Genomic DNA, 10,559 nt, shown 5'->3' with positions numbered 1-10,559 from the left:
AGGTCGAAAAATCGAAAAAGTCGAAAAGGTCGAAAAAAAAAATCGAAAAAATTTCGATCGAAAAAGGTACTACACTGTCAAATTTGGAATTAAAAAATTTTTCAGATCATATGATTTCATCCTTATTGAATTTTCAATGATTTAAATCATAACATTCCAAAAGAAACAGTTACTGGACTCTTTTGCAGCATATTTTAAATATGTAAATTATAAGTGTCAGATTGTGTTCCGAAATATATGGGGAGTACTTTTTTATTTGAGTGTTGGTTGCCATATTTTGTTTTAATTTTAGACAGCTGTGCGTATGGAATTTTACACTATTATTTTAACTATTATTTTTTCACTATTATTGAAAAATTGCTGTCTTAAATGTAATACTTTTAGATGAAAAAAAGGAGAACAGCTGTTAGATAATGTTATTCAATCATTTTGAAATTATACTGTGTGCTTTCTCTGACAATTCATTCGTTCAAGGACAGTGCTTGAATGACTATGCTTCAATGATTTAAGAATTAAAAGTGTGCAAATCGATTTATTATATAGAAATGAGTAAACGGTCATATGCGATGCATTAAATGATCAAATCACTTATCATGTTTAAACAAGCAGGTTTATAGCTTGACCTTTAAAAAGTGAAATATGGCTTATGATGGAAGAATTCAAAAGTGTCTTCTCAGAAGATTTTAATTTCTGAGGTATATACGTAGCTGTGAATTAGTATGATCAGCAGAAAGCATTTGATAATCTCTCTCTACTGATACAATGAAAATGGGAAGTGATCAGTGAGTTTGATCGATTTGATGTTCATTAACTAATAAGTAATGATCGGCAATGGAATAACCTGAAATCCTGGACGAAATGCAACCGAAATAATAGGACCTTCTGAAATGAACTGTGGAAATGACTTCTCATTGCCATATTCGGCTAGATCTCTAACTTTGACTTCCCTATGAGACTACTACCTTTTGAATCCTTTTTTTCTTTCCTTTCATTGCACCGTTTAACTTCCGTTCTATGCACACCTAAAACAGCTTTTGACATAATGATGTACTCATTCGTACACTTGCACACAGACACACACACAGGCACACACACATACATACATACATACATACATACATACACGCCCACCGCACACACATGCGCTGAGATAGATTAGAGAATGGATGGCACTGTCGTCGTTGATGTCACCTTCCAGTGAGATGGGTGCGGCATGTTGAGGGAGAGGAGAGGTTCCTTGTTGGCGATACTTATGTTGGCCGGTGTCTTTCTCTATGTTTGGTTGCTTCTCTCAGTATGGCAGGAGGTCGCGTCAGTTTCTCAATGTGGCCGGAGGTCTAGGCTGGAATCATCTAGCTTGTGTTGTCCGACGATGATTTGTTAGCCGATTTATTGCTATTGTTACTTTTCTCATCCACTAATTTCTAACTCTTTTCATTATTTCCGAGAATCAGGAACCAAGGAGAATTGATTTATTACATTCATAATCGGCGAAGAAAGCATGCAAATCTAGTTATCATGACTTGTTATATTCGAGAGAAATTTCTGTGAGCTTTCAACCTTGGTCTTTGACATCATCACATCAAGAAATCCACTTATCTTCCGACTCAACCTTTTCCTGATAAATTATCTCAGATTTGAAATTACCAGTTATTAGTGCTGCACGTGGTTATTAGCCACCTTTATTTCGCTGAACGCCATTCTAGGCTGATTCCTGAATTAATTCGTTGTATTTTCTACATTTTTCTTCTCATTGTAATCCAGAAAAATGCAAAGTTTACGCAATCGTGCTCAGTTTTGTTGGAGCTGGATCAAAGAACGTTGCAAAGATCTTTGGTCCAGGTTGACTTGGTTTGCGATGAGTTTGTTAGATTTGTGCGGTTTAACATCAGCCTTTAGCAAATCGGAAGCAACTGAGAAGAGTTGTGATATCAAGCGTGGTGTTGCTACTGGTGAAGTGATCGTTGAATTGAGGCCAGGCTATTTAACACGAATGAGTGATAATACCAAGAAGATATCTAGTGGTGCTGGCATCGGAACACAGGTTCATAAGGTTTGTTGCTATGCTTTTTTTTGCGCTCTGTATAAATAAGATCATCTAAGTCTGTGGGGGTCACTATCATTAGATAAATGGTGGTTCAGTCCTCAGCTTGTAGCTGGAGAATTGTTGTGGTAGCTTCATCATATCTATTTGAATAATTCTTCGTCTGAAGCATTCCTGCGTTACTATAATCAATTTCTATTGCGATTTTACTATAATCAGTTTTTATTCCGAATTCAAATTATCATTTTATCATTTCATCTTTTCTACCTAGTGTTTGTGAATTCGAAAGTATTGTTGATTGGTTAGGGAGGTGAACATGATAGGGCGAGTTATTACTTTTGGGCTTACACATTATGCTGGATTATTTGTCTTGAAAATATCAGCTCATTGGGATGTGGGGTACAATCGTTTCTTCCTGCAAATGATAATCGTTGCTGTATAATGCGCCCAGAATAGTGGATGGGACAACTGGTTACGGATGAGAGGTGATGAAATTGGTTAGATATATTTGGCGTGTATTTGTGGTGGCTAAAGGACTGGAACATAGAGTTTTGTTGTTGCTTCTGGAAAGATTCACAAGAACAGTAAATGGATGTAAGATTACAATATCCATCGGATTTAGGAAAACCAGAATCACTCTTACATGAATAAAATTCGATGATGGACTTTATCCATTATGGTACTACGTGGTTAATGTCACAACCAATAAATTTTGATTCCATCACCTTTCCCTTTTTTTCTAATTAAAAGGGAAGAATATTACCTCATCTCTGTACTCACTCTGCATTTCACTTTTTAAAATTTTTAGGTAAAATTATCTTCAAGATATAATTGAAGGTTAGGAATGGAAGAAAAACTTGGTTAAGTGGTACAAATCTGTTATCATTTGCTTTTCTCGTTTCTTCTTTCTGGTGGGTAGAGGCAATTGATTTTTTAAGTTGTTTAAATTTGAACTTTTGTGGGGAAAACCAGATAATTCTTATGAGTTTCTTTAAGACTATTTGTGCTTGGAATATTGGAATTTTCCAAGATACTTAATTTTCCGTTAATCAAGTTAACTACAGGTGATAATGGTTGGTACCGGTGGTGTCGGCAAGTCAGCGTTGACTTTACAGTTCATGTATGATGAGGTTAGTCCTTCAATTGATCTTTTTCTTTAGCTTTTATCGTTCAAATCTGCGATTCTAACAGTTCCAGCAATAACTGATGTAGCATAACTGATCTGTGTTACCGAATTTGGGGAGTGAATATCGCTGAATTATTTGGACCGGCCAGGAATGTGGCTTGAGTTTGAACGTTTCTACTTTTTTTCTTCAACTATTATACCTATCTGTCCTTTCACCTTCATCACTGTCGCCATTCTAAATTGTCATTGTTTTTACGGACCCAGTAAAGAAATGTACTTCTGAATTGTATTTCAAATTTTAGTTTCTGCAAAATACTTCGTACTTTTGTTAGGGAAAAAATTATGACTCAAACAGATGAAACGGTTTTCGAAATTTATGTTTTTTTGTTCTTATTTTTTGTGTAATGAATAACATAAGATGTCTCTTGCATTGTAACTTTATTCTTATTACTTGAATACCGGTCGGAAATGGAGGAAATAAGGGGGAGGGAAGCCGAAGCAAAGAGAAGCTAGGAAAGTGCTAAAGGAAGGATCGGAGAAAGAGAATAAGAAACAAGGTAATGGATGGGTGCTATTCGACAATACACTACTTTTATTTTTTGAATTCTTGAAATTTTTTCATTTTTTAAAGATTTCAAATGGCATTCATCGGTCTTCTTTATCCTTCTTTTGGGTTTTTTCAAGTTTAGTTTCGTCAGATCTTCAATTTTTTAGGGCAATAACTGTTCGATCAATGAGAACGAGGTAGATGGAACAAAGGATGATTACAGAGATGCTAAGATAATCAGTCTCCAAAGAAAGGATACTCTTGACATATTTTTTAATTCTTGAATGTAGCAGTTTGAAAGTTCGCGAACTTCGGTTTAATAGAATAGAGCAGAGTGAAAGGGAAAAGGTACTTCATAAGCAAAAGCAATTTTTTTTTTATTCACAAGCAAGGATGGAAGAGAAACCAGTGTAATTTTTAGCTTGCTTAAGGTTTTATAAACTGAGATTAGGGAATAAATTTTTCCATTAGGTTCTGATCCTACCTCCGGTGTTCGTATACGGTAGGTATCGATTGTTTTTTTTTTTTTAAAGAATTTGCTTCTCTTCATTCTGTCTTTTTTCTTGTTTAATTAGACTTCAGTTCAAGTTGAAGCTTTATCAGGAATTCATCAATACAGCTGGATTGTGAAGAAAAGAAACCGGTAGTAGAATAGTATTAAAAAAGCTGAGGAAACTGTCTCAAGATCGGTCGATCCGGCGGAAGCATTTATATTCTATTTTTGTCTTTGTTTTTTTTTCTGTTATATGGAACACTAGTTTCTGAAACCTATCCATTTTTAATGACTGTAAAAAATAAAAAAAGAGGTATAAATTATTGGTTTTTCAAAGGATCGCTGAATTTTTCTGGTTCCCTCTTATTAATTTTCTTCAATATCTGCTGAAAATATAGTATGATAATTTATAAGCATTTTTAGATGATAGGCGAGAGTAATAGAATGATCCATGTCTCCAAGGACAAAATATGCTATTCTGTTTTTACCTGCTCATTAAAATTTTCCTGCTTATAATGCATAAAAGATTAACCTATCAATAATTTATCGGTCTCATCTGATTGTACAAAAGACCGACTGTACAAAATGTCTCAGCTGCACTATCATCTAGCATCAAATGAAAAGTGATTTTAATTCGTTTTATTTAGGTGTATTTTACATTGCAAAATGTTGTTGGAAACTTTGAAAGGTACTGGAAATTTTCTTTTTATTTTGCATTTCACGGGCAATAAAGTGCTTATTGGGAAATGACCAACCTGATTTACGTATCGTTTAATTTATTTCTGTTCGTAATCTGTTTTACAAAGACCGACTGTATAAAATGTCAATTACATACTCTGAATATATGAAATTTTACTTCAAAAAGATGGTTAAGTTTTCTATTTCATGTTTTTCTCCTCTATTGTTTTGTATTCTCTGATTCTCATTTTCTTATAACTGTCAAGAATTAAATGATGTAGTTCCACAGAATTACTTGGGGGAAAAAAAGTTCGCTTTAAGAAAAATACGAAATTCATCGTTGGTCGAGTTTTCAGCGTTTGCAGTTTCTACCTAATTAGCAAAGATTCCTATCCATTTGAAAAAAAATAACAATAGTTTTATGTTTGTCTTTTTGTTTTCTGGCGATCAAGTGAAATATCTGGTGTTGTTCATTAAATGCTATGGCTTTTATGTATAGAGTTCGCAGTCACAGGTCTTCAGTAACTCCATTAATTAGTTTGTTCAAAATATTGATACTAACCTTGCGCTTATAATCGTCCGATTGAAACAAATGATTTCCATAAATTGTACTTTTCACACAGTTCATTTTCATCAGTTAAAGAAGTTATCCTTTTGTTTTAGTTCGTAGAAGAATACGAACCAACAAAAGCAGATTCATATCGAAAGAAAGTTGTACTGGATGGTGAGGAATGCTTAATCGACATTCTAGATACCGCTGGTCAAGAAGATTACTCGGCAATCAGGCAAATAGACAAATTTCACATTCTTTTCTAAATTTTCAGTCAGGATAATTTAATTTGAGGATTTTTGTCAAGTGATGGAGGTGGTTTTTAGATTTTGAGAAGAAAGAATTAGTCAAGTTTTAACCGACTTATTAAAATTTACTTTTTGGACACAATCTTTGCTTCTCGAAAAAACTTTGAGCTTTTTGTCAGGTTCCAACTTTCACTTAACCTCACTAATAAGTGATAATTGTAGAGATAATTATTACCGAAGTGGTGAAGGATTTATTTGCGTATTTTCGATAACCGATACAGAATCTTTCGAAGCAACAAACGAATTCAGGTTATCCACCTCTTGCTCAACTACTTCATTTATTTAATCATTTTTTATTCACTGTGTTACTCATATTTTCTTATTGTCCTATTTTACTTCTTTTCCAATTGTATTACTACTGTTCTGAGCTACACCTGACTGTGAATCAGTGGTAATCACCCTCTGGTCATTCACTATTATGGTCATTACCGTGGTTTATAACTCGTTGTTATTATATTCCTTTACAGGGAGCAAATATTGCGCGTTAAAAATTCTGCTATGGATTCATCAATTCCAATAATATTGGTTGGAAATAAGTCGGATTTGACGAATGAACGTTCAGTAATGCAATTACACGCACAACAAAGAGCCGAGCAGTGGAATGTACCGTATATTGAAACGTCTGCCAAAAACAGGACAAATGTTGATAAAGTACCGTTTTCTTGTACTTCACGAAAATAAGGTTAACGGAATGGTAGCGGAAATAACGGGAAAGAATCATTACTATCATCAAGTAGTAAAAGGAAGCAAAAAAAGCTTTTGGATACTTCATTTTTTTAATGGGGAGTTTTGATCTGTTGTTGAGACCTTGTGTAGTATTTTAAAATTACGCTCTATTCCAGCAACATCGTATCATGCAAAAGTAACTGCGAATTTGCCTTTAATTAGAATAATTTCAAACAAATTTGGCAGCGTAGTTTGCTTTGATTATTTATTAGTTTTTAAAATCAAAATATTTCTTCAAAGACAAGTGGTGAAATATTTCAGGATTGCAATTTATATTTGATTGTGTTTAGTATCAGTTCTTTTCGCATCCTTTTTTGATTTCCAGATTGTTTATCCAAGATATTTTTTACAGCAGTAATGGGGATACTGTTCTATTTGTATGTGTGTTGTATCCAACATAACATTTATTCGGAATAATAATTTTTTATTTTAATACTTGTTTTACTTTGAGTCGTTGTAAATTTAAGGGCACAGACATTCACGATTTTTTAGCAATTTGTAGCTCACTTAGACTAAAAGTTATTCATAGAATTCAAACTTGATAATTACTAGGAAAGGTTTCTCTGAAATATTCCATGCAAAAGTATTGGTTTTTAAAAAAATTGAATTCCAGGTATTTTATGATTTGATGCGTGAAATAAAGCGGAGAAAAGGCGGTACGCTGAAAGGAAATGCTTCCGGTGGTGATGCGATACCTCGCGACAAATTTCGAAAGAAAAAGCGATGCGATATATTATAATATCTTTGAAATACTAATAATAAATTCCCTTATGGGATGAGAGACTTTTCATAAAACTTATGGGAAAATTTATGGAGATGTCTCGAGGTTTTCTTTTAAAATTTGCTTATTGGAGTTTCGTTCACTTTCTATTGAAGACGTTGCATATCACTAGCGACATACTCTATCATTATATTCTATTTATAAAACTCGATAATTTTAACAAACTTATCCATTCGTTTTTTTTTGGTAATAGTTACAATAGTTTTTACACTGTTTCCTTTTTAGCAAACTGTTCAATTGCAAAAACATTCGCCACCTCTCTACATTCTTAACTTACAGTCTCGTTTATTATTACACTTATATCCGTACCTTTTTCGATCGGAAGGTAAGTTTTACGAATACAAATATTATTCAGAGAAGCGGGGCTAAAAATATGGGAAGGAAGTGAGATAAAGCCGAGGTAACGGCCAAAAAGCTATGTCTTGGTGGGAAAATAAGAAAGATACACTGTGAGAACTATATTTCAAAATGATTTCCCTTTGCTTCAATTTTTTTACCCAATGTTTCTTATTTACTATTATGGATTAGATTACAGTCAAAATTATGCTTCTTATTTGTAAAGATAACTTTATAAAATAACTAGGAGAAATATTTATTTGCATTTCTTTCGTCCAAGTATGTAATGTTTCCTCTTATCAAATCTAAAAAGCTCATTCATTTTCTCTTCTTTTCTAAGTTATTTCATGACAGTTGTGCTCTCATAATTGTGTGTACTTGAAGAATTTGTAAGTTTTATTGTTCAAATTGCGTTCACATATTGTTACCTATGCAAATAAGATGCAGTTCACTCTTTTTATTATTATTATTATGATATTTGTATGTTCAAGTTACCACTTCAAGTTGTAGGATAAATAGTCCAGTTCTGCATCATTCAAGTTTGCAAATTCCCCATTATTAATGTGGGACAATCAGTGAATTTAGTATGGATAATAAGCTCGGTTGTGCTATTATACGTTGATTGCAGTATGACTCATTTGAGGTCATATGAGATCAGCCTAAAATCGCAGATAGCGACGGACCGAAAAATGTAAATATTGGGTTAGGATTTTGATTGAATTAGGATATCAGCAAGACTACCCGACTGTTCTGTGCGCACGTTTTGGTGAGTGGACAGTTAGGTTTCGGACTTATCTTAGATTTTAACCTAGATTTATTAATGAAGTAGGCATTAATACATTTGTGATTAAGCCTCAAGGAAGGAGACAGCGTTCATTGAAATCTCACAAATATTTACTAGTCGTCTATATCCCAGTTTACTAAGGATGTTGGTAGAACGGAGTGTGGTGAAGATATCTATTCTTCAGAAAATGAATAATGAAATCATTGAGGATCATCGGGTTAGATATTCTGCCATTTGAAATCTAAGTGGCAGCGGGGATGAGATCGAAGGTTTCATTGTCTCTCACTCACCATGTTAAATTATTGCCGTGTTAAATTTCACACATTTGTGTTTCTTGGTCATTGTGCGGACTAAGGATGGCTATTGTATAGATATGTTTGGTAGCGGATAAAGCAGTTGCAGTGCTAAGGTCTAATTAGTCTCTCTGTTCATTCAAGATATCTCTTTCTCGCAGACATATCAGCCAGTCCGAGCTATTATCGTTCATCCTTTTACCATGTAGTTGGGACTTCATTAAATAATTACGTTTTATGTCCTTTTTGTTGTGTTACTGTTTCCGTTGCATTTCAAACGAGCTTTTGACTCGAAACAATTCATAAATAGCCAACTTGTCATCTTGTATTGAAAGAATGAGTGGATTCAGAAACGGTGCATCTCTTCCCAATAATTAATTTGTAAAGCAATTATTTAAAACTATACATCATCGTTATCTTCTGTTGCGAATTATTTGCCGATGGGACAGTTTATAAGAATATCTGTTAAAAAAGTTACTGGTTACTAGTGCTATGCATAGTGCTTCGAAGTTTTCAAAGTGTATGTCACAAGTAACCAGTAACGTAATAGAAAAAGCAAGAACTGTGCTGTTACTATTGGTCTGCCAGTTCGGTGTCTCACTGCTATTATCTTATTGCATCAGGAATTTTCTTCAGAATCATCAGCAACTTTGAACTGAAAAGAATGAGAACTCAAATTGTGACCATCCTCTTATTAAGCTATCATCTTAGTTTCAATAGTGTTCTATGAGACTGACTTGATGCTGGAAATTAAGGATCGATTCGGAAGTTGCCAATTTTGGTGGCTTTTACTTGTTGTCACTCTGAACGGTAATTGTTTGGCACACTTCCTAGCACCAGCTATTCTATCCACAAAACTTCAGCTGAAAGCTGACACGGTGAGATTTGCTTTTATTTTAAATTCTTTTGGATTTTAGCCTTAAAATTAGTTTGTAACTCAAGTTTTCGTACATTTTGCTCTTGATTTTACTGCTTATAAGAATACCTAGTAGATGACAATCGTTCTTTTGCTCCTGCATGTAATATTTTATTTGTCATGTAGATCGAATACGTTGGTTTTCCGCATTCAGCACTCAACGGTACAGAGGTAGAAATACGACTTCAGTGCATTGATGATTCAGATGTGACGTTTCAAGTGCAGTATGTTATAAGGAGTTCCCCGTGTGATAAGGAGTTTTTCGACGCTGGCCGACATGTTCAAGTAAAAGATTTATTGGTAGGTATAGTTTCTACTTGTTTTCTTATGTTTGGGACTCTTCACTTTGGATCTGTGCAATAATTGCTACATTACGACTAGCTTCTTGCAGACTTGATTTCTGTCGGAAATAATTTCGAATTATGGTTTAATCATACCAAGCCTTGATTTTGTGTGTGATGACAGAGTAATATTGGACTTATAAACTTAGTTTATTTGTTCTTTCTCATGGTTTTCCATTCTCTTTCTATCATGATTTCAGAATTTCTATTTCGAACACGAGTGGGAGATACCTCCCGGATATGACTACACCAAGATTTTGTTTTACAAATCTCAGCCTCAGCAATTTAATTGTCGTCAGTCACACGGCATGGTACTTGTTCAGGACGATGAACGTCCGCTTCGGCCGTTGGAAATACATGTTGTCAAGGAGGTATGAAAAAGTAACATTTTGATCAGCAAATAACATTGAAGTCCACTGCTTGATAAATTTAAAGCTAGATAAGTAGTGTTTTGTCTTGTATATTCTTAACTAGATCGAAAATGTTTAACTCGATTGTATCTTTATATGAATTTATTTTTTTTTCTCCTTACATTTTCCAGGCGAGTTCCAAATACTCTAGTGTTCTAAATGCAACCACATCTCACTTTATACAAGGTCGACAGATTATTGCTCGACGTCAGCAGATAAAAACAAG

At 34.0% G+C, this 10,559-nt stretch overlaps 2 protein-coding genes across 2 annotated transcripts; both read left to right on the top strand.

The window, feature by feature from the left end:
• Positions 1-1,428: 1,428 nt before the first annotated feature.
• Positions 1,429-7,483, top strand: LOAG_09362 (RAL-1 protein). Its single transcript, XM_020447912.1, has 6 exons — positions 1,429-2,053; positions 3,109-3,174; positions 5,552-5,673; positions 5,909-5,995; positions 6,214-6,397; positions 7,086-7,483. The coding sequence occupies exons 1-6, from the start codon at positions 1,769-1,771 to the stop codon at positions 7,209-7,211; spliced, it is 870 nt and encodes a 289-aa protein (XP_020301902.1). The 5' UTR covers positions 1,429-1,768; the 3' UTR covers positions 7,212-7,483.
• A 1,814-nt stretch (positions 7,484-9,297) lies between these two features.
• Positions 9,298-10,300, top strand: LOAG_09361 (hypothetical protein; the record flags this gene model as incomplete). The annotated part of the gene is made up of 3 exons (XM_003144889.2): positions 9,298-9,544; positions 9,709-9,882; positions 10,124-10,300. Exons 1-3 carry the CDS (start codon positions 9,407-9,409, stop codon positions 10,298-10,300), a joined length of 489 nt encoding a protein of 162 aa, XP_003144937.2. The 5' UTR covers positions 9,298-9,406.
• Positions 10,301-10,559: the final 259 nt, after the last annotated feature.

The sequence above is a fragment of the Loa loa genome (genome assembly GCF_000183805.2).
Source record: "Loa loa unplaced genomic scaffold supercont3.58, whole genome shotgun sequence".
In the NCBI taxonomy this organism is placed as follows: Eukaryota; Metazoa; Nematoda; class Chromadorea; order Rhabditida; family Onchocercidae; genus Loa; species Loa loa.
This window is presented reverse-complemented; position numbering and strand designations above follow the sequence as displayed.

Bases quoted from the DNA above. Each gene is read 5' to 3' on its own strand.
- LOAG_09362 (XM_020447912.1), top strand. From the start codon at position 1,769: ATGCAAAGTTTACGCAATCGTGCTCAGTTTTGTTGGAGCTGGATCAAA. The intron at 5,674-5,908 runs GCAAATAGACAA...TGATAATTGTAG, and splicing joins GAAGATTACTCGGCAATCAG to AGATAATTATTACCGAAGTG. The intron at 5,996-6,213 runs GTTATCCACCTC...ATTCCTTTACAG, and splicing joins GAAGCAACAAACGAATTCAG to GGAGCAAATATTGCGCGTTA.